General features: G+C 33.9%; 1 protein-coding gene across 1 annotated transcript; it reads left to right on the plus strand.

Moving 5' to 3' along the window:
- Positions 1–13,688: 13,688 nt before the first annotated feature.
- LOC105325560 (class E basic helix-loop-helix protein 40) lies at positions 13,689–25,349 on the plus strand. The gene is made up of 6 exons (XM_011425176.4): positions 13,689–13,878; positions 22,600–22,669; positions 22,966–23,067; positions 23,194–23,278; positions 23,870–24,067; positions 24,315–25,349. Exons 1-6 carry the CDS (start codon positions 13,826–13,828, stop codon positions 25,226–25,228), a joined length of 1,422 nt encoding a protein of 473 aa, XP_011423478.2. The 5' UTR covers positions 13,689–13,825; the 3' UTR covers positions 25,229–25,349.
- Positions 25,350–25,979: the final 630 nt, after the last annotated feature.

Consider the following 25,979-nt stretch of genomic DNA (forward strand, 5'->3'; position numbering starts at 1 on the left):
TTTTGCACTCTTATTTGAAGGGTTATCTTCCCTTCATGAAGGGAAGAAAATTAAACCTTTTTTTTTTTTAATACAATGTATCTGTAATATATGATTCGGTTTATTTCACGATTTAACAAAGAGGAAGTTTCTGCACATATTCACCAAGAGATTTGCATTAAGTTTAAGTTACATTTTAAAATATATCTTAACAAAACATGCGTTTCCCATCGACTTCAATGAAAAATTCAAGGTGCAATTTATTTTTTATTTGCATGCATTTTCCTTACAATATTTGGTAAAGGAGTTTATCATATACATGTACAACACTTTTTGTCTGTAGACTAAAATGGAACGCACCTGGTGATCTCAAAATGTACAAATTAATTATGTGGTGGTGGTGGTGGTGGGGGGGGGGGGGGGGGTATAATCCCAAATCATTTTAACAAAATAAAAGTAAAGCAGAACATTAACTGAAAAGAACTCAAATCTTTGATAATTTTAACTTCAAATATATGCAAGAAAAAGAATGATTTTAAAAAATATATAAAACGTCATCCTCTCATTGTTACGTGCCCGCAACGTTATAACGAAGGTTAGCCGAAGATTCGTTGTTGAATAATTTTTACGCATCGTGTTCATACCGGGTTTTTTGGTTTTTTTTGCGTCACAGTAGAATATGTGTGGCTTCTCGATCTTTTACTCGCGTCAGTAACTTTTTGCAATTTATCAAGTATAACAAATAATTTCTGAGTATTTAATTTTTGCGATGTTGAAGTGATCGCATAAAACCTAAAATGACCGGATACATTGTACATGCATGGTACCCACCCCAGTCATACGGATTTTCCGAACGCGGGGGACTCTGCCGAACGCTGAGCAGTGGTAAGTTGCCATAAAAAATGGAAGGTTCATCAACTGTTTGCTTCAAATGTCATTTAGGTCCTAATCATTAAGGGTTGATTAATTATAAGCTTTTAAATGGTACAAAATTCTATTAGGCTAAATCAAGAATGATTTTACCTGCTGTCGGTGTTTGAACATCAAAATCGTCGATATTTTTGTAAAAAAATAATTTACAGGTATACGCCGACATTGTTAAGGGCATTCCGAATCTACAGCATCCTAACATTTAAACTCATTAGAACCCGACCCTCTTAATGAAGCATTTGGTCAATTGCTTATTATATATGTCATAAATAATTACATTTCAAATTTATAATAAGACCCACATTGTCGGGAGTTCATCTTATGCATAAATCAATTAATCTCTTTGAACTTCATTTGATTTTAATTTGGATCTAATGATTAGATCACCTATATTTTGTGTTTATTGTACATGTATGCAACCATAGGATGTGTTGTGAATAATTTTTGCATACTTCGTCATGTTGTATGTTTTCCCAATATTTCATAAGCCATTTCTGTAACCCTTCCTCAAAGGGATTATAAAATAAATTTCAATTGTTGAGACTGTTCTAATATATGTACAAGAAATCACGATATTTCAATTTTTGATTGTTTATAACCTCTTTTTCGAGATGAGTTTTGAATTTTTAAAAACACTTTGCAATACAGCTTGATCACTAGTATTTCTCAGATGTCTGGTACATTCTCCCTTAATTAGGCCCTTGAAAACTGATGAGCTATGAGCAGTGCCATTGTTTTTGCTAAACCCTTTGTCAAATAAGATATCTAGACTTTTTTACCTCTATATCCTCTGGTATTTAATTGAACAAAAAGTAAGATTTGCCCACATTTAAGATCTGACGGCATCTAGGAATTGCCGACAAATCAAACACAACTCGTGGTTACTTTATGTCCAGGCCCATGTCGGCCATCGTAGATTCGAGGTAGTAAGGAGGTTCTTATGTATAGTTGATACCTTATTTGACAAAGAGGAAAAGTAAGACCATATTTATTACATACTAGTACGAACACCCAAATTTCATCATAGACATATTCTATAGAGAGGCTTGACCTTCAAGAAATCAGGATATATATAGAGTCATGTGACATTCTCCGGTTATTGGGCAGTCACAGTGTACTGGAAATATTGAGATATTGCTATTTTTTCTGGATTTTGATTCTTATATATATAAGTGTAAGAAATGGAATTAATATATTTGTCTGTTGGTCGCGTGGTCAGGGTTCCGGTCTATATAGATGGGGTGGGGAAGCTGTACACCTAGAGTCTGTTATTCCTCACACTATCACGTTTTGAGACTCCAGGGTTTACCTGTATGGAGAATGTAGGAGTTGGATTCCTCTGTAAATGTCAGGTGCCTCACGTGGAAAGACATTTATAAAATCAAAACATTCCACAACTTTCTAGAAAATTCTCAATAATTCTGTCTTCTGTTGTAGGCTTCTTGTCATGATTGGTCTACCAAAGTCAAAATAACGCGGAGGTGGGGGTTTTCCGAATTAATAAAATTTTGTTTCTGTCCGGAAGTTGGGTGCGTGTTTGCGAACGTGCGGACGAAATTAAGCATGGTATGGTTCCCTATGATTTCTATTAAAGCAGATCAATTTTGAGAAAAACCCCATAATCAATCTGTTTCATTAGAAATCATTGAGAACCACGCAGAATACCTGTAAAGGTTCAAGTTATGATACCACACTGGCGTCGGAAGCAAATTGAAAGTGGGGGGGGGGGGGGGCTGGACTAATCCTCAGGAATATTGAGAAAAAAAACTAATTCCCAAAATAATGAAAATCCTAATCCGTGGGGGGGGGGGAGGGGGGGGGGGGAAATAAACCTATACTTTCAAAAATAAATTTACCTACCAAAATTTTTTCTTCCCAAATCATGAAATTCCTAATCTCAATCTTTCAAGGTAAATTTAGGAACAATTACATTTCCTGCGAGAAAAAGGGGGGGGGGGCTGAACCCTCTATGATGCTATGTACCTAATGGTTAGGTCTACCTTTGCAAAAAAAGTGGGGGGGGGGGGGGGGGCTAAGCCCCCCCTAGCCCCCCGGTTCCGACGCCTATGTACCAATACTGCTTTTGGATATAGAATATTGCATGGTTAGATTCGAATCTGACTGTGACTGCACTTGTCTCATATTTACATATGTAGGTAGAATAGACAATAATTATGAAGTTAAATTCAGATAGTGCAAAAATACAAGCTGAAAAAAAACCTCTTTGGTTTAATGAATTCTTTTAATATTTGTGATTTATGAAAGAAATTCATACACGTGTTGACATACTTTTTAATATTATATCATAATTTTATCCTGAAAAAAAAAACTGCCACTATGTGCACGTTATTGTGTAACACGTCGTTAGTTCAGAGAAGATTCGGAGAAGACGTTTTTGCACTTGTGACTAATACACCTTTGATGTCTTTTTTAAAATGAATTTCTTAAATGCGCACATGTCATCCAGTCGTAGTGTGCACCGATCAGCACGGTGTGAGGTCATGATATAGATATAGATAGACATAGCTTACACCGGCTGGTATAGCATTAAATGGCTCAACAAAGTTCAATATACATGTACATACCCAATGCAAGCCTCGTTGTTGTATGCTGTTTGCAAAATGATCGTCATTGATTTTAATTTGAATTTAATTTTAAAAGAAATAGATAAATTAAAAGGAGAAATGTAATGATCGTTCGGCGAGATGCTATGTACATGTCGTCCCCGTACGGGCAATCTGTCTGGAAATCCAAAGATCGTGCAAATTAAATGCATATGTACTTGTCAAATATGAAATACTAGTGCATGAAATGTATATAAATAGATCTATAACAAGAAATATCCATTGGACACATTAAGAGTATCTCGAGGACACGCACACAGAGGCGGATCCAGCAATATGGGAAAGTTCCAATCGATGAAAATCAAAACATCTAAATTCAGTATTTGTAAAAAAAATAACAAGGATATTTTGAACTTTTTTCCGTGAGTAAAATCTAACAAACATTTATCATGGTTGAGCGCTTTGGTTTTGGTGAGAAAGATTTTACATAATTTCTACCCCTTAATAAATAAGCCCAGCACTGAGAATGTACCTCTATTCCACAGGGGCCAAGCCCGTTTTAACATTAATTTCAATGGTTACATTGAAATTAATGTTAAAACGGGCTTGGCCCCTGTGCTCTATTCTTGATTAAAAATGTCACCTAAAACCACGGACCCCCCCCCCCCTCCCGATTCATCCATCGATTCCCCTGCATGGTTTTAAAACTCGGGGTACGTAGCATAGGGGATTTGGCCCCCACCCTCTTCTTTTTCTTGCAGCAAAATGTTTTCTTAAATTTACATATATGAAAAATGGATTTATCGAGGAGTCCCCCACCTACACACACACTTTTTTGAAGGGAGGATGTAAATATTAATATTCCCTACCTGGTAAGGATTAATTTAATCTTTAACTATAAAAGCAATGATGGCATTAAAAATTTACTGTCAGTAACAAAACAACAATTCAAAAGGGCGTTTGGAGACTGTCTATGTAAATGTTATAATTTATGAAATTAGGACTCATTCTTCGATCGAGTATTATGAGGTGATAATTTCGGTCGGGACGTGGTCAAATCCAATAAATCCAGAAGGGGTTTATGATAGAATTGATCACGCCCCGACCGAAATTATAACCTCATAATATTCAACGAATGATTCCTTATTACCTATATTTATACTAGTATTATTTATAATTTCTACTCTTTAAAGCAACATTTTAAAACCACTATTTTTTCATGTAGCACATGCTATGTATTATGATAACTACGCGGCGCAGCCAATAGTTTGTTTCGGCTATGCTATAAAACACGCCTATTTTGTGTCACTCATGTTTTATGAAATTACTGGGCTTTAGGCTTTAAAATTGATTCGTAATGTTATCACAGAGAAAGACAGTTGAAAATGTATATATTTAAGAATAGAATTCTCAAGTCCTTGTACATGCTGACTAAAAAATATATGTAGCTACATATTATGTACAATGTACAATATTTTTATTTTTTAGAGGGGGTGTTGTTATGTTATAAATTTTATGTACATGTACATAAGCAGACTGGCTCGACTACTCTGAGTACAGGTAGACCAGTCTGATTGACCGTGCAGGCACCGTCCCTTGGTACTCTCTGTTTTCAGGCCACCATGTTTCTGTACCTAGCCGCAGTGCTTGTCCAGGCATTATCTCATGCATTTAGTCATATATTTCATTGTATATATTGATGAATCAATTTGCATATGGTTGTTTGTAATTTGATGTGAACCTGGACACTCTGTGCTATTATTTCATCCCCCCCCCCCCCCCCCCCGATTAGGATTTTTTATGATTTGCAAATTTGCCCTTTTTTTGGCTTGTCAAGATTAACAATTATTGTGATGAATCTGCCCCCCCCCCCTTCAAATTTATAGATTTTTTTAAAAATCAAGCATAGCTACTGATTTTTAGACGTAAAAAATTATGTTTGGATTTGCATAAAACTTGAATTTCCGTGATTTTTCTACGTAGCATGAAAAAGACCCGATTTCAGTAAAAATCGATCAATTTCCCCGTGATAATTACAAAATTGTCGTTGATTTATTTGCCCAAATGCGAGTTTAAGGTGATCTACTATATAAAAGTTATGTGGCTACAGGTTTATGAAATACTAGACTTTGACCCGTGCGTGCACGGGTTGACATTGCATATATGAATTTGGACATTTACGAAATAGATACATCGACACACCGTATTGTTGCAATTTACATAATATAGCATTAAATGATTTATTTTTGACGTCGTCGTGTCAATAACTGCCGTCAGGTGAGCAGACAAATTGAATAACGCGCGTTAGCGCGTTATGATAATTTGTCTGTTCACCTGACGGCAGTTATTGACACGACGACGTCAAAAATAAATCATTTAATGCTTATATTTACATTCCCTTACTAAAGAAATCAATTGTTTACTTAAATAAATCGATATTAAGTGCAGATCACGGAGGGAGTGATTAGGTAACAGCAAGAACAGCTGTTTTGTAAAACCGGTTTAAACTGGTTTTCACATAGACTGTTGAGATGAGATCGACGAGCATGAAAATATAATCAATGATAAATAACTCTTGAAATGTTGCTTTTTACAATAAAGTCAACTTTTTTGTCGAATAATTATAAAACATGGTGTTTTGACAACATTCATGAAATACATTTTTTAACCGATAACATAGAAATCACTGTTTGAGAACTACTTATGTAAATTACTCGTAAATTCATACGCAGTGAATAGGTGTTGCATTTAGAGGCATTTAACCATCACGGAATTTAATGGAAAAACACAGTAGAATGTAAATATTAAAGCTTTAAGCTTACAATAATGCTATTAATTTCACTACACTCTGCTTACTTACAAATGTAGCATTATTTTAATACTTTTCTATTTTTTATTTCATTTTATTCAGTAGATTAGTGTGTTTTCATTATTTCATGTGTATCCATTAGCTTAGATTAATTACTTTGTTAATCCTGACTGTGAACAGGTCATGGGGAGCAGTTAATTGCATTAGGAGGAGAGTGTTAGATAATAGATAGTGTGGGGAGCAAGGGGAGTAGTGATTTATAGTCTTTAGATTTATAGCTTAACCTTAGGAAAGTTCATGGGGAGTAAAGGAGGAGTGAGAGGAGTAATTGGGTATATATAGCCGGGATAATTAGAGAGGGTGAGAGAAGTGAGAGTAGAAATGTTTTGATTGTTTAATTGGATTTTAGTGCCTTTCATTCATTTACACGTATTTTGGATTTATTATGTGATTTTCATTTGGATTATATTTTATTCTACTTTTGGATTTTAAATGAATAAACATTTGTATCTTTTTGAATTGCGTTTATCTCACTATCAGGATATTATATAAAGATTTACCTTACGCTACCAAACATAAGGAAATTATTAAAGTGGATTAATATATAAAGCTCGGAAACGCTACAAATGGTGGCAGCGGTGGGATAAAACAATGTGATTATTCTATGGATTCGGTGATTGGTTGGATTTATTTGTAAATATTTTATTGTGAACTACAATGGATGACAATGGATTTAAATTTGCAAAAGTGATGGATTACAGTGATTCTGGAGAATTAATATTCATTGGATTTATTCGTGTGGATCATCGAAAAGAGTGTCCGAATTGTTTTGCTATGTTCTTGAAAATGGAAAATCGTCATAAAATCTTTGCGGACAATGGAAAAATTATTAGTGAATTCTACAGATGTCCGTTTTGTAAGTGCAGGATCAAGGCACACAGTGATTAAACAGAGAAATATTTCGATTGGAATTTTGTGATGTGTTTTGTGAAAACGTCTGTGTTGAAAAATGGATGAAACTTCTTATTCTTTAATGGATATGGAAATGACAAATTGTGTCAGAACTCCGAAAAGAAGGACACCAGGATTATTTTCTAATTCAGGAAATACAAGTGTGAAACGAAGATTGGAGGATTCATTCGAGGATGAAAATGTGCAACATAGGAAACCTGAGGAGGAGGATTTAACAAACTCAAAATGGAATTTCTCTGTGTTAATATGGATTCTACTATTGACCATTGGATGTGTTTTTGTTCTTGGATTATATCATTATTTTCCAGGATATATGTTTCTGTGCTTGACCAAGGAATTTCTTATTTCCTTTGGAATTGTTACCGTGTGTGCGTTGTTCATAAATGTGATTACGAAAATTTCTACAAATCCAAATAAACCGATAACTATACCAGAAATCTATGGCAATGGAAAAGAACGCAATCTTGGAACACCTTATTCAGGAACTACGCATCAAATTAATGTCAAACGTACTTTTAAAGGAGATGGAAATGAAATTTGGAGTGAATTCATCCGATATTTTGAAAATGTTGCTGTTCTTAATAACTGGAATTTGGATCACAGAAGACGGATTTTATTTACAACTTTCAGAGGCCAAGCTGAAACATATGCTTATGGATTACCAGAGGAACAGAGAAATGATTATGAAGAACTTGTTAAAGCAATGGACAACAGGTTTGGACATAAGGCAATGAAAGAGAGTTATGTTGCTGAGGCAAAACTTAGAAGGAAGAAAGAAGGTGAATCGTATAGAGATTTTGCCCAATGTCTGGAGGATTTGTATCGACGTGCACATCCTGAGAGCAGAGAGTATGTTCAAGAATGTAGTCTAAAAACATTTCTTGATAACTGTAGTGAAATGGAAAATTTTAGACTTGCAGTTAGAAGAACTCGTCCAAAAACTCTACAAGAAGCAGTAACCGCAGCAATGCAAGAGGATTGCATACGGATCAGTGAGAAACAAAACAAAGATCCTAGAATTTCCACAAAGCCTAGAGTTTTTCAGGTTAGCCAATGGAATGATGGAAATAATAATATTGACAACAAAAGATCAGGTGTGAAGAAGACATGCTATAGATGTAATTCTACACAACATCTTACTAGGAATTGTCCTGTCAACAGTAATTTGAAAACAGGCAGTGCAGTGGAAGGAGGCACACGATTTGGTAAAAAGCAGTTAAACAGCGGGAGACCGAGGCAGTAGGCCGTGCGTTGGTCGCTGATATGAATAGGCCTAGTACAGAACCAATCACTCACAATAATTTGCAAGTAGTTAATAACAGGGCTCATGATGAGGAACCGTGCAATTCTGATTATACGGCGGGAAAGCTCAATGAAAGTAAATATTGTGATGTTGAGAGGAAAACAGAGGTATGTGAAATTTTAATTCCAGGAAGAAAGGAATTTTTGATTAATGGTTTGATTCAGGGAACACCGTTAACATGGAAGATTGACACTGGAGCAAGGAAAACATTTATCACGGAGGAAACGTTTTATAGCATTCCTGTGGATAATAGACCTGTACTAGAGCAAGTGAAAAGTAAATTTTTATCAGCTGATGGACGTAAACTGAAAATTTTGGGAACTGCTAAAATGATTCTTACTTTGAAGGACATTGATATTGAATTTCGTGTATTTGTTGGAGGAGTCACACATGATTTATTAGGAGAAGATTTTATTGTTAAGTTCAAATGTAATTGGAACTATGAACTTTGTGCTTTGAGTTTGACTTATAATCAAGAAGAAGGTGCATATGTAAATGAAGTTTGCCCAACAAGGAAAATTTATAATTTGGATTCTGTTTCTATTCCTGGAAGACATGAAATAGTTGTGAGATCTGTGCTTAAGAATGCAAATGGAGAAATTGGAATTCCAATGCCGTTGACAGTTTTTGTGAATTCGTATAAACTAGGAGTTGCGAGAACACTTATCGATGCAAAGAATACAGAATTGTACATTCGTCTCTATAATCCAGGAGATCGTGAAATTACTGTACCGAGAAATACTGAAATTGCATTGTTTGTGCCAGTGACATATGTGAGTCAACCATTTTGTGACAAAGATGATGTTGTAGCAGCAATTAGCAAGAGAGATACTCAAGAACTACCAGAGTATTTGAAACCAGTCTATGAAAATGGGATTGTGAATTTAAATTCTCAGGAGTCTGAAAAGTTTAAGGAATTTCTCTATAAAAGGAGAAATGTGTTTGCTGACCCAGATGGAGTTTTGCAGAGAACTAGTGTTGGTGAGCATAGGATTAAGTTGAGTGATGGAATGCCGTTCAAGGAGGCGCCGCTGAGAGTTCCACTATTTAAAAGAGAGATTCTAGATCAAGAAATAGGGAAATTACTTGATCAGGGAATAATTGAGAAATCCAGCAGTCCATGGTCGTCGCAACTTGTTCTTGTACAAAAGAAGGATAAAAGTTGGCGAGTGTGCGTGGATTATCGTAGATTGAATGCAAAGACGATAAAGGATGCATATCCGATTCCTAGGATAGATGATAACCTGGATGCGTTGGCTGGATCAGTTTGGTTTTCGTCATTGGATTTGAATATGGCGTATCACCAAGTGCCTATGTCAAATGAAGACAAGGAGAAAACTGCCTTTGCTACACCAAGAGGAGGGTTATACCAATACAATGTTATGCCCTTTGGATTATGTAATGCTCCAGCGACTTTTCAGAGAATTATTGAGAGAACATTAAGTGGACTACAGTGGAATGTGGCTGTACTTTATCTAGATGATATAATTGTGTATGGGAAGAGTTTTGATGAGCATTTGGAGAATTTGAAGAAGGTGTTAGATAGACTGGATGGAGCTAATTTGAGGCTTAAGGCAAAGAAATGTTCATTTTTTAAGAAAGAAGTGTCATTTCTCGGATATGTTGTTTCTGAGACGGGAATCAAGACAGACCCTGCTAAAACTGAATCAATTGAAAAGATACCAACACCAAACAATGTCACAGAATTGCGAAGTTTTCTTGGATTAGTATCTTATTATAGGAAATATATAAAGGATTTTGCCAGTATTGCAAAATGTTTGCACTCTCTAACGAGCAAAAACAACAAATGGATATGGACAGAGGAGTGTGATCGAGCTTTTGAAGAACTAAAGAAGAAATTACAAAATGCGCCAATTTTAGGATATCCAGATATTAATGATGGAAGTTTTATTCTAGACACAGATGCAAGTAATGAGGCCATAGGATGTGTTCTTTCACAAATTCAGAATGGAAGAGAAAAAGTTATAGCTTATGGAAGTAGAACATTGAGCTCCGCTGAGAAAAACTATTGTGTAACCCGAAAGGAAATGTTGGCAGTGATTTACTTTGTGAAATACTATAAGCATTATTTGTTAGGAAGAGAATTTATCCTGAGAACGGATCACGGATCGTTAACTTGGCTTCATAAATTCAAAGAACCAGATGGACAAATATGCCGATGGTTACAACAATTAGGACCATATAACTTTACAATCATTCATCGGGCAGGAAAACAACATGCAAATGCTGATGCACTTTCAAGATTACCCAAAGAAGGATCAACTGAGGGAATGTGTAAACAGTGTAAAGAAAATCATGAAGATTATGATGGTGATTTTGTAACACGTGTTAAAGATCTGCGGGAAAATTCAAATGAGACCGAAATGACAAACGACATCATATGTGATATTTTTCAGCTATTCAATGTGACAAATGAAGAGAAAATTGATTCTGAGCCTGAGGAAGTAACAACTAAAAAAAGGAAACAAAATCGTCCACGTCGCGCAAAACAACGCTGAAGAATTTGTTTCCGAGTGTGAGGAAACATCCAACATTCCAACTTCAGAAATTCCAACACCCGAAAGTCCAACATTAGAGATACCAACATTCGAAAGTCCAACACCAGAAATTCCAACACCAGAAATTCAAACATCTGAAAAGAAAAATTCGATGACCATTCAATTAATTAAGAAAACAGTGTCATATGAAGACGGAAGAACTGAAGTTGTGAAAGAAATTAACTTTTCTTACACAGAAGAAATGAGGGAAGTTTCTCCATATGAAGTATTTTCGAACTTTTTTAAACGATTTTATGGATGAGTCGTAAAACGTGCCAATTGTGATTTCTGACTCCATAAACTAATTCCGTAACAGGTTTTTTTAATTTGCTTAACCTGACCTGACGACTTACCATGGAGTGACTTCTGTAAATAAACTGTAAACATAATGTGAAAAAAAAACTATGAACTGTGAATATTTGTTCTTATAATGTTTTCGTAGCATTGTTAGATATTTTTTTTTCTTTTATTCTTGTTTATTTTATAAATGTATTATTTTTGCTTTTGATTTTTACATATTTTTGTATATTGATTTTATGTTTGAAAGGCATATTTTATTCAAGCGTATAATTTTTTTTTCATTTGCATTTTTCTATTTTGAACGGTGTGCAAAATCTAAGTAGGGGGAAATGTAGCATTATTTTAATACTTTTCTATTTTTTATTTCATTTTATTCAGTAGATTAGTGTGTTTTCATTATTTCATGTGTATCCATTAGCTTAGATTAATTACTTTGTTAATCCTGACTGTGAACAGGTCATGGGGAGCAGTTAATTGCATTAGGAGGAGAGTGTTAGATAATAGATAGTGTGGGGAGCAAGGGGAGTAGTGATTTATAGTCTTTAGATTTATAGCTTAACCTTAGGAAAGTTCATGGGGAGTAAAGGAGGAGTGAGAGGAGTAATTGGGTATATATAGCCGGGATAATTAGAGAGGGTGAGAGAAGTGAGAGTAGAAATGTTTTGATTGTTTAATTGGATTTTAGTGCCTTTCATTCATTTACACGTATTTTGGATTTATTATGTGATTTTCATTTGGATTATATTTTATTCTACTTTTGGATTTTAAATGAATAAACATTTGTATCTTTTTGAATTGCGTTTATCTCACTATCAGGATATTATATAAAGATTTACCTTACGCTACCAAACATAAGGAAATTATTAAAGTGGATTAATATATAAAGCTCGGAAACGCTACACAAATGTAGAGTAATCTAACCGTGTCTCGGGACAGGCCTATACCACAGTTAAAATGCCTTCAATATACTCGTAATGTAGCAAAAATTTGCGGAATCGCTCCGAAACGATTTTGGAGAAAATTAATGAAGCTGCATTGAAAATAACAGTCAAATTATTCATAATAAACCATTTCGGAACTATCGGGATTTTTCATATTAAATGCACTGAGTTTTATCGTATTTCCTTTAATGAACAGAATATATATCTGTATATATGACAAATTTTCCATGAAAATTTACACGTATTTGTAATAACGTTTCTGAGTTTATCCCTACAAATATGGTATTGTGGAAACAAAAACTAAAGATCCTCCCGTGATTTAGCGTGAATGTAATGCGCATGCGCAAGATTGTAAAATCGGAAAAATCCACATAATTTCCGGATTTTTTAAAGGAATTTTCGTTGATTATTAATTGGCGAAGCTTGATTAAGAAAAAATAAAAACAAATTGGTAATCTTCAAGTGCCAATAATGTTTAAAATATATAAAACAAATGAAAGTACTCTTCCAATTTCTCGGTATTAAAGCCCAAAAATTCGAGTCTATTATTTTAATATAGTAGTATAGACAAGATATAAGTTCTTTTAATGGTGCTTCATAACAATATCTTTGTTTGATAGGGTGTATCGGAGCTTAAATTTTCGGTAAACACAATGGAAGAACATGTTTTAAACTGTCATTTTCTATGAAATATGAAGGAATATTCCCAAATATGTAACTTGGGATATCTTGGAGTTTTGTCCATGTTTTTACTAATGAAATATTATCTATAGAATGCCTATTTAAAGTCTCTCCAAAAAAAAAAACGGCATTAAAAAGATCCTCTTTAAAATTATGCGAAATTGAATATGGGTTTCGGAATTACTTTTTCCATGATTTGATATCGAATGTCATTTCCATTAAAGCTAAAGAACGGGAAAACATATTCACCGTTCAATTATTGAATTATGACGTCATTATTAATTATGATTCTAGCACTAAAAAGACACTCTGGTATCATTTAGGCCTACTCGCAAGCGCTCACCAAAATTTGTGTTTCAGGTATTGGGAATCCCGCTCTGTTTAACACGCCTTAGATCTTGACCTTAAATTAAACGATGTGCGCATATTCATATGTTTCCCATTGCTGTCTTGGTATTCAACCGTATCTAAAACGCAGAAGACATTAAATATGTTTGCATATGTTAAATCTATTTCTTTATTCTTTTTTTAAAAAGGTACTTTTATTTGATAAAAATCAATCGTGGAAAAACTTGGAATATTGGAAGCACGTTTTACACATGTGCGGCTGTCGGCCGCGTGACAGCAAACCTGACAAGTGACGTCACAGTTTACAATTCGACACGTGAGGAAAAGCATGATCGTAGAAGCCAACCTAAACACGTTACAAATTTCATGGCCGACGGTTGATTGAAATTTTATATCCGTCCAACTTTCTATTTATTAGTGGAAATGGTTGATTAAGGAAGATGGAGACTTGCATGGAAGAGCCGAAGAGGATAAAATTGGAAGTAAATGACAGGTAAGGAGCAATGTTGACTTTCTAACGTGAGGTTCTGCGCTTCGGATTAACTGGTCATTTATTTATTTTTTAACTGCCTGTATATTCTATAACATTAAAAAGTTAAGAAAATGTGTATTTTTTCACCCAACATAGAAAGTATGCAGTGAAATCCCATCGCAAAAAATCAAATGCAGGTCAAGTTCTATAAATAGAACTATCTCGCACGTGTCGCTACACATGGCATGTGTGTTGAGCGGAAATAGCGAATAAACCATGCAGTGCATGAAAACAAAATTAATTATGTCCGCATACTTTAACAGAACATGCGTTGGGAATTTGGATATGAATTTAAATAAACTGCGTTCTTTGGATTTGAATATATTACTGCAGTATAGGCATAGAAAAAACATGAAACAGAACATACAAACGTACGTAGAGAACGAATCTATTAATAAAAGATTGATTGTATTCAGCGGGAGATAACTCACTTCACAGAATGACCTCTAGATTACACGAGTACAAGCTATATGATAATGGTATTTTATTTATTTATATTACAGACGCGAGTAACATGGAGATATATGTTTCGTATAGAAACATGGAGATATATGTATTGTATAGAAGCTATCGCAGCTTAGTGATCCATTTTGAACTACATTTCCCGGTTAGATATTCTCCTGATTTGGTTTTCAAGCCCCAATCAAAAAATAGGGATATATCAAAATAATGTAAATTATTTTGTATAAAATTAAAGGAAAAGTAAAATAAGATATAATTTATTTAAAAATATATGTACTGTTGTTGACCATGATCGAGTTCCGCATAGGATACGTACAGATTTGGCGGTGCTGTAAATGTTCCTAGGTGTTATATTTAGATGTAATTTTTTGTTGATGACAATGAACACCATATCCCTGCTGATATTAATGCAATATGGCTAAATTAAATAATTTTCAATTAAGTAAAATTTTATTTGAACAAATTACATGGGATTTAGCCATATTTTATCATAGGCGCTCCCCAGCTAATTTTGTAAATGAGGAACAATATTTACATGAGTACATGTATTTAAATATGTCCACCCTCTATACTATAAAATCAATTTTATAGTTTAGAGGGTAGACATATATAAATAGATATTGTTCGTCATTTACAAAATTAGCTGGGGAACGCCTCATATGCATTTTACCTGTTGCAAATAAGGCAATGAGCTCAGAAAACCATAGCTGTTTTTATATGTATCAAATGTAGCTAGCGTCTAATACATACCACCCAGTTATTGGTATTTACAATCATTTGTATGGCAATGACAGACAATTTAAACATAAAAATATTTTAGACAAGTTTTTAATATTCTGCTGGAATACATATCGTAACAGCGCCTCCACTTATCATTTTTGTGGTGCAATATGATTTAATTAAAAGACTTAAAATTTAGACATTTAATGCATTCTAGAAGTATTCATTTTGATCCATCCCTTTATTTAATCCTAAAACAGAAGAAAATGAATTGCATAATTGGAACAGTTACCTGTAAAATGACGGCTCCATAAAAATCTGCATCTACATGCATTTTATTTTATTTTGTATCCTGCATGCTTTTAGGGTATGTTAGAATACATACCAAACCTACTTTTGATAAAAGAAATCTTGTTGCAAGTAATAATTTTATTTAAGGCTCTGACCAACGATTCTCTGTGCATTTTAGAGTTGCAATGAACAGGAATTATTGCAGAGTGAAAGTAGGTCGCCTATCCAAGACCAATATCAAATACATATATAACTGGTAAAAATAAAAGTGCTGCTAAATTTAAATGTTTGTATTGATAAGTAATTGTATTAAAGATATTAATTTTTTTCTTAATCTTTTTTTCTCATTAATTATTTACTAATTAATTTATGAACTATTCTGAACTGATCAAAATTTGGAATTAGTCAAATGACTCTAGCTAGGTAAGGTTTCCTGTTTGTACTGCCCTAAATCAGCTAGAACCAAAGGAGGTTAGATAATTAATATATTAAATGTTATTATAATGCCATGCATGTAATAAGCTGAAGACCGAGTACAGGTTGTTTACCAGAACCTAAAAAATACTGGAATGTGGGCGAAATTTACTTAAAACTGTACAAAATGTATCGCATTGTAAATCCCTAATGTACCTCGCTTAAAATAAATGTAACTTAATGTATCATTTATCAACTACTTATATCAACGTATTATTGTAGATGTAAAAAGCAGATTTTGCACATTTTAAAATTTTATTTCAGGGGTCAAAATCACATTATATTTCAAAAAAATCTTATAATAACTATGGTAGATCAAAGTTCGTCGTGAATTTGATGGTGTGGCATCTATTTGATTTTAAAATTAAGATATATTTATTAAATGATGTTAGAGGATGAGTTTGAAATTTCTTAGCTAGGAAATAAAATCAAACAAATGTGTATTTCTAAATTTATTGAATCCTTTGGGATGCACTTTTGTTGACATCATGAGTCCTGAGCAAAATATGTGCCTCTCTTCAGCAGGACGCACGTCTAGGTAAATGAATATCTAGGACAGTACCTTGTTAACACAGTAAATCCTAAGTAGTTGAACTCGCCCAAAGTGTGGTGACTTGGGTAAGCTGTCAAACTGGTATCCTATCCATCCAATGACTCTCATCTTCTTGAGTTGACCTGCCTTGAAGGGGAGTTGATGACTCTCATCTACTTTGGTTGACCTGCCGGTGTAATATCCCTCTGCTATTAATTTTATCTTATCTTTTTTTAAAAATTTCATATTGATTTTCATGAAAGTCAACATCAATAGATTCGGATGAAACAAAGTTGAAGTGATGAAGCGCTGCTAGATTTTTCAAAAATTGATAATGTGTCTAATCATGTTATGAAGAAAACTAGACATAGTGAATAGAAAAAACAAAATTTTACCATCGCAGCGTAAAATTAAAAATATTAAATGTATCTGAAAATAATATATAGTTATATACATTGCCAATTCATTTTAGAAAACATAATGAAGCGGTGCTTTTTAGTTCAGAATAGCACTTTGTTGCATAGGTTTGTAACAAAAATTGCTTCAATTAGCAAGAGTTATCTTTCTTTATCATAGACTATTGAAGGTTTTACATACATACTTCACCTACAGTACTTGATAAATTGCCATAGTTTCTAACTAATCAGAAATGTTTTCTGTTTTTAAATTTGGATAAGATAATAGTTCATATGAATGGATCCATATGTTTTAGAAATGCTAAAAATGTAAACCAGTCGTGAGAGCATTTTGTTATTACACTAAAAGGGGATCAAATGAATGATCTTCAAGTAATTGGTATGGTCTCAATATAGGGATATAGTGTCTTGAATAAAATGTAATATTATTATTTGTTTAATTTTGTTGTCCCATATCTGCTCTCTCAGATAAGAAAACCCATATTCAATTTTTAAACATTTGAAATGTTATGTTATGTTTCAAACGACGATAATTAAGTAATTAAGTAAAATTTAGTAATATTTCTAAAAAAAAAATAACTAATCCATTGTGGGAGGGGAAGAGGTATACACTGCCTCATTAAAATTTTGATAAGTATAATTCGCTTCTTACATTTTTTTAGTGAAAGTTTTCTTTACTTTTTTTTCACTTGCCAAAAGTTTGGGTTTAGTTCGTTTGGTTCAAATTTCCTTTTTTTTTTTTATAATTGAATATCAAATAAATGTCGCCTTCCAACATAAATTGGGGCCCAGCACTGCTTCCCTTATTGCTACATGCCTTAATAATTGTGAGTTAACAGAAACAAAGTGAGATTATTTTCTACAGAAGTTATCTCTCTTATCAGAGGGATATTCCACCTTAAAGGGGAGTTGATGACACTCGTCTTCTTGGGTTGACCTGCCTTAAAGGGGAGTTGATGACACTCGTCTACTTGGGTTGACCTGCTTTAAAGGGGAGTTGATGACACTCGTCTACTTGGGTTGACCTGCCTTAAAGGGGAGTTGATGACACTCGTCTACTCGGGTTGACCTGCCTTAAAGGGTAGTTGATGACACTCGTCTACTCGGGTTGACCTGCCTTAAAGGGTAGTTGATGACACTCGTCTACTTGGGTTGACCTGCCTTAAAGGGGAGTTGATGACACTCGTCTACTTGGGTTGACCTGCCTTAAAGGGGAGTTGATGACACTTCTTGGGTTGACCTACCTTAAACTGATGTTCTATTTAGGGGAGTCAATGACTCTCATGAGCTTTATGGCACTGGTTTCGTGACCCTCATGTCTAGGAGAAGGATTTCTCTTGACTTCTGGTAAAAACAAAGGTAATTTAAAAAATGGGTGTAAAAATGTGTCTTTTGATTTTTAAATCCAATACTGGAAATAAGGGTTTCGGGTTATTGGAATAGCTGACCAGCTTGGTTGATTTCTGGTCCATGAACATCTAATCGTATACACAGTCAAATTCGTGAATCTTTTGTGGACCATTTGGTTAAAGCATAGCAATTGCCATAATCATTTAATCTAAAATAAAAGAAATTAATTGAATTCAGAATGAAATGTATATAAACGCATACTTTATTCAAAATCTGTATTCAATTTGTTGATATGTGTTTTAACTCGGTGTTATATTATTCCAGTTGATATCAACATTGATTTATCTTGATTCAGATGAATTCCAAATGAACTTATGATAAAGGTCATGCCTTATGCTTTCCTGTTGTTGCATGCATAAATGCGTGTTCACTTTCTAGTTGTCACAGAATTTAAATGATTGTTATAAGAATTTTGCCGACAAACTGCTATAATTGTCTCAAGGTCAGATCAAGCTTGTTTATCACTGGTGACAGACCATGATTAATGTACGACTTCAGTCTGCAATGTTTTCATCACATGTGGGGGTCTATGACTGAGTTACTGTCTAACTCAACTTAACTGGTTTTGGATGGAAAAGTTCAGAAAGAAATGAATATGAAACATGTTAATAACATGTTAATGGTGGCACAAGGTCAGAAAAAGTTAGCAATTCCACAATGTTCGTGACATATTGGAGCATTTAGATCAACATATTCATGTGCATGTTTATAAACACACAAATTTATGCACTTATGAAGTAAGAGCTCTTCAGTTTGCAGTACGTCTTATATGATTCACTATAACTTGACCGATTTGTCAAACATTTACTCTAGTTGTTTATGTACATAGATATATACCTGACATAGATATATACCGGTACTACATTTGGACCCTGTATGTCCAGGGGGTTGTCAACACAATGTTTGACCGATTTTGATCAATCTATACTTATAAACATATAATATATGCTTAAATTACTGGTAATTTATTCAATTTAATTCAATTTGATTTATTGACAAAAACCACATTTGGTGCAAGTCATGCGTACAGTATACAAATATAATTAGGACATAAATTCTCTTATGTTAAATGCATCACATATGAAGTTACAAATATTTCCTATTGATTTCAAAATAGAATTTTAACAACAGTGTGATAGTTAATACTATATCTTTCATCCCTTGGAATAATAGGGTTACAATATCTGCAAACCTCTATCTCTAATTTGTGTTCTTAATTGGAACAAAGAAAGAATCTTAAAATTCTTTGAAATGGAAAAATTTACATATAGTTGAATTTGTTAAGAGAAATTTAGATTTTTTTAGTTGACATATTTTGATGAAAATTCTTTAAAAATCCCAAACATAGAAATTGATTTTGAGATAATGAATTAATTAATCTCTTTTTATGGTTAATATTTAAGGTATCATTGTGCATGGAGAGAGCAAATGTACTTTTAACAAATTCAACAGGTTAAAATAAATTTAACAATATTTTAGGTACATGGTATTAATCCAGATCAAATTTTTACCGTCAACTTCTCTCAAGGAGGCCAAATTAAAATCCATCACTACAATGCTAAATAAGACTTTCATTTTGATAAATGATTTAATGTACACGCACAGGAAAACTTGTTGAATCTGGATGTTGTGCATTCCGCCATGTTATCCAATCCAGCTAAATTATTCAGTCCCATTACATTTTCCTATCATTTTATGATTAAAAAATGTTGTGCAATCCAGATCTTGCCAGCCGCGATGAAAAGAGCTGGCTGCTTATAATTAGTGAGAGTTATCTCCCGTAATCTGGCCACTTATAGATCAGCATGATGCAGGATAATTACTGCTCAATTATCGATCAATTTTTCTGTCGTTGCTATAGATTTGAACAACTGTGAATGTAAATCCAAACTACCAAATCATTTCAGTTTATACATACCATCAAGTCTTGTTAAAAAAGAATGAATATACTTGTAGAGATAAAAGAAAAAAGGTTGTACCTGTGCATCAGTGCCCACTGCCCAGTTCGAAGCCCTTACCTATATAGTAACACTTGAAGACTAATTTAAAAATCCCGATAATTTAGAGTTATTAACATTGCTGCGGATCGGAGATCATTAAAAAATACCTGATCAGATGCTAAATGTGATTCATGAAATTTCAATTTAATTTCTTTATTGCTAAAGACATACGTCTTATAGCACTTATAATTGTGAACATTACAAAAATATTGGCAAAAGTGGAGGGTCAGTCGTTACAAATCTTGTCTCTTGTGTACAAACTCATATGTTTACAAAATAATTTGTATTTGAAGAATGACAAACAGGTTACTGAAAAATACACACAAAAATAACACATATAAATTATATATATTGATAGTAATAAGAATTGAAATGAAAAAATGAAATGAAAGAAACAATCCCAAGAGAGACCCTGTACCCAATTAAACCCCATTCAAAGAGGAAAGTCTCCTACAATGTATTTAATACATTCTCCCACTAAAACCCAATATACCACCTTTAGGATATACAGCTACTAGCTTAATTTTGGATCTACCACTGCAAGTTAAGAACTTTACAAAGAGTCAATTTAAAATTGTTAATAAATATTTCAATTTTTCAATTCAATTCTTTATTCACTCAAGACCAGTTCACTGGTATTTGAGGTTCAAAATCAGTATATACAAATGTACACAAACACAGTCAAGGATCACATGTACAGTAGGAGTAATAATGATGAAAAAAGGTTAAAATATAATTCAGGTTGTTAAAGTTGATTTCTGAAAGAACAGACTTTGAAAATTTTCTTAATAAATATTGAGAAGTTTTTTAGTTTTTTTACATTAAAAGTATCCATGAGCTCGTTAAATTTTATAATAATTGGGTTTTCATAATATCTTCTGGGCAAACACATTTTTCTATCGTTTACAAAATGTATACATTCTAAAATATAATGAAATTCATCCCCAATACTATTACAGTCACTCATTGTATATTTTCTTAAAATTGTTTTCAATATTATGCCATCTACCTGTTTAATCAATATATGATTATATATTCACATTAAAAAAAAAAACTCCAAAATAATGAATCGTGTTTAAATTACGATAAGTTAATCTGTTCATTCTGTTATCGATCAAGATAGGTGGGATGAATTCAGAAATGTATAATTATTTACATCCGTTTTCCAAATTATTTTGATATTTTGGATGGGTTAATTAATTTCTATTACAAATTTTTAATTAAAGATCAAAAGCTGGTAGTTAATTGGTACTGTATGATTAATATTATTTCCTGTTTACCTTTACCTCTGTCAGTCACTTAATTTGTAAACAACTTGTCTGAGCAGGTGTTTCTAGGACACCTGTCTCCATTCTTAATCACTCAGAACTAGGTCACTATATGTTAAACGTAATCAGGGTTGGCCAGGAAATACTGGTGCTGAGAATAACCAGTGGTAAATGCTGGTATATCCTGTCCCGTAAACATGGTAAATGACTACTGATATTCTCTAAACAGGGAAATGCAGGGAAGTTTATCATCATCATGAATATCATGATAGACATATGATTTGTTTTTTTGGATGTACATTGTAACAATAATTGAGTGACTTTACCTTGCTCTCTTTTATCAATTATTTGTTAAAAAGAAAAATGTAAAAATAAACAATAAAATGCTTTCTTTGATGATTCATGCTGGCTATGAAGGTGTAGGTAGTATTGCAGAAAAGAAAGCATTTTATTGTTTAAATGACTGAAAAAAACCCAGGTAATGATCATAATATGATATAAAAGCAAGTGATAATGCAGTAGGCTATATAAGTTTTAGAAAAGAGCAGACTGATAAAAATTCTTTTGATAAATTTGGTCAATGTTTTAAGTTTTTCTATATCATTAAAGTAAGCGTGCATTCATCAGCTCGTTAAACTTTATAGTATTTGAATTTTATTAAGATAGGTTAAATTTACTTCAGAAAATATTAATTAACCTGTGTAGTATTTTGGAAAGTAATCAGGTTACCTGATGGCTATAACAACATATATGTAGATGTAAGGCTTATTCATATAATGATATTTACCAGTATAGCTCTTATAAAGATGTTAGAAGAAGACTAAAACAAAATCGTGTGCATGCAGCTTATTGGGTGGATTATGAACTTTAACTTGTCCGTGATCTCCCTAGCAGCTTACTGTTTTCTGTGGATACTACCAAAAGACATGTGTTTCAGTATTATCCCCATTAGTGACTACAAAACTTGTAAATTTGTGACAGATAGGCTAAGTGTCAAACTCTTCTTGTTTGTCACATCTTGTACTGTTATAAGTTATATCTGGTATCTGTTCCTAGCAATGCAGGCTTTTATTGTTGGTGTATACAGTTTGTTGGTTTTTCTATTCCAGACCATTGAACTTTGCCATTAATCCTGATGAATTTGACTTGCAATGTGTGAAAAAGCCAAAAGTTCCACGGGTATGCATTTATAACTTTTCTGAGTTCGAATTAACAATTTTTAAGCTAAGAAGTTGATGATGTTTTAATTTTGATTTAACAGACTTTACTAAGTACCACACTTTAAAAGCGTTGTGTGTGAAGCATTTCATGCAAACCATTTAGTGTTTTGGATGTCAAGCTTGTACATTTCAGCCGTTCAGCATTTATTGAACAAATATACTGTGCATGTGGCAGCAAGCATTTGGTGTATTAGTACACTTCAGGGTCTGTAATATTTAGAATTCTCATAACATTTTACAATTTTTATTGAACAGGATCCAATGTCCCATCGAATCATCGAAAAGCGTCGTCGAGACCGAATGAACAACTGTTTAGCTGAACTTAGTCGATTGATACCTGCAAATTATTTAAAGCAGGTGAGATAGTAATATTTGCTTCACTCTTTGAAATATACCAAGACGCTGTAACAGCATCACTTATTAAGGTATTTTCCCTGTTTTATGAGATATTGCTTTGTGTAAGAAATTTTGCTTGTTTTCAAGGGCCAGGGAAGAATAGAAAAGACTGAGATTATAGAAATGGCCTCCAAGCACATCCGTCACCTACAGAATCTGAACAATTTCCATGGTACGTACAAACAGCTTTAACCAAACACACAAAAGAGAGTTGTCTTTCATTTGTAAACAATCATGCAGTAAAACAGAATTCTATCTTATCAAAAAAAGCAAATACTTTTCCAGTACTTGGATATCTACAATACTGTAAATAAGGGGATGTTTTGATTCAACGTGAAATTTTTTTACTGGTGATTGTTTGATTACTCATTGTTAAACTGATTGTGGATTGACAGATGTATGATTGGATTAATCAATATGCATTGCTTGTGATTGATTATGAATGTGTATTGATTATTTCAGAGGTTGTTGATTGGATTGATGTTCATTAATTGTTTTACAGGTGGTTGATTGATTATGTATTGATTACAGGTGGTTGCCTGATTATGTATTGATTACAGGTGGTTGCCTGATTATGTATTGATTACAGGTGGTTGCCTGATTATGTATTGATTACAGGTGGTTGCCTGATTATGTATTGATTACAGGTGGTTGCCTGATTATGTATTGATTACAGGTGGTTGACTGTTTATTTATTGACTACAGGTGGTTGCCTGATTATGTATTGATTACAGGTGGTTGACTGTTTATTTATTGACTACAGGTGGACACTTGGAGAACTTCCAGGTAGACGGGGCGGGGCGGCCGTGCTGTGAGGACAAGTTCTACATGGGCTTTAAGGAATGCCAGGATGAGGTGATGCGGTACTACGTCGAGTTTGAGGGGAGGGACATCAAAGACCCGGTCTGTGTCAACATCGGCAAGCACCTGGAACAGACCAGTCAAAAGTTCCTACGTAATGGTAACAGCTTGTCAACACTTGTTTTTTGGGGTTTTTTTCAATCAATCTTATTAAATGCTTTTTGTTAGAGACTATATAAAGGTTTGTCCAAAAGTTAATGTTAGGTCATAGATAACATTCCATAAATAGTTATTTTTTTTATTCTTCATGAAATTTAATTTATGAAATTTTAAAAATTATTTTTCTGGACCTACCAGTAGAGAGATCTTTTAAAAGTAAATTTAATAAATGCTTATTGTGATTTCAGATCACTCTAGACCAAGAAAATCTGAGGACATGACGATGGAGGACACAAACAGCAGTTTGGGTGTTGGAGGGGCTGTGATACAAGAGACACCTGTGGCGCCCCCTAGATCCTTGCATCAGGAGGTGACCACTCCCACTACTCAGGATCGGTTCCTGAGAACGCTTCTTCTACCGAAAGAACCGTCTTCGAGTTCTTTAAGTGGATCCGTCAGTGGGTCCATCAGTGGATCTGTCAGCTCCTTTGGTGGGTCCAGTTCATCCGAGTTCTACCTGTATCCAAAGTCAATGAGGAATCCGGACGGACATCAGATGTCCGGGCGGGAGGAGATGGAGGGTTGTAGCTCGGTCAGTAGTCATTCCACCGAGAAGCTGAATCAGTCCACAGATTCTGATAGGGAAAGTTGTAATGGAACAAGTTCAAAGGAAAATCACGCATACAAACTCAAGCACAACATCATGAAGCGGTTTTCACAGGAGGAGAAACGAGAGCTTCACTTATCGGTGCCCTCTAGCGACACATCCTCTAGCAGCTCAAGAGAAGAAGAGAAGGAGAAAGTAAAGAGGAAGTACCCTCGCCATAAAGTACGCCCCCACAGCAGTGAAACTAGTTCCATTCACAGTAGTTCATCTACCAGTGAAATACACGTAACTAGTAACATTCCGTTGCCAGCGTTCGTGTTGAACCCCGACGGCACACACTATCTCCCCATCTGCATACATCCCTCATTTCTGGACAATATTTTCCCTAAGAAAGAAGTGGGAAAGAACTCTATATATCATCCCATCAGCATCCCGGTCAATTTTGATGGACCGTACATTGCCATGCCACATTCCCCTCTGAGCCAGCCCTGTGGGTCGATGGAAGGGAGTGTGGGTAAAGACATCATGCCTGGGATTCCAGAGATGAACCCCTAGGGCCAGTGTGACCTAGATATTGTGATGTGTGTATGTGGTATCCATTGTTGTACAGAGTTCCTCCCATCGTTATCGTTTGTTGTTATCACAGTGCTTTTATCTACACAATGTACAAAAAACATGTTATTTTTTCTTATTCTTATTTATTTATGTTTTATCTGATAAAGTTATTTGTTTAAAGAAAGTTATTTCTCTTCTTGGTGCACCTGAGCAAAAGCCTTTCTGATCAAAATTTGTTTGTTCGGACTTTGTTTTCTCTGATATCAAATGTAATTTTTTTTTTTCTGGAACCACGTGTTCAAATTTGATGCGTTCTTGACACAAAAAAATCTTGACACAAAAAAAATGTAATTTGCTGTGAAGTGTGTTATTTACAGGGAAGCCTTGTTATATTGATATGATTTAAATTTATTCAAACTGGGATGCCCAGGAGTGGTACAAAATATAGTTTATAGAGAGGAAAAACTTTAAATTTAAGAATAACAGTGAATTACTGTGTCATCTTTTATATTCTGAAGTGTCAAGCTTTAAATTCATTGACAAACGTGACCTCTGCTCAGATACCAAATAATTGAACCCCTAAAGCATCTTGGATAGTTTTGATTTAAGTTTGATCAAATTAGGAGGGATACAAAATCAATACATAGAAAAAAACCGTAAGTGCCCAAGAGGAACAATAAAACATATTTTGATATTACTGTTCTAGCCTCTTGATAAGCCAAAGAGTCAGTTTTCTGTTTCATTGATAACA

The sequence above is a fragment of the Magallana gigas genome, chromosome 4, assembly GCF_963853765.1.
Source record: "Magallana gigas chromosome 4, xbMagGiga1.1, whole genome shotgun sequence".
Classification (NCBI taxonomy): Eukaryota; Metazoa; Mollusca; class Bivalvia; order Ostreida; family Ostreidae; genus Magallana; species Magallana gigas.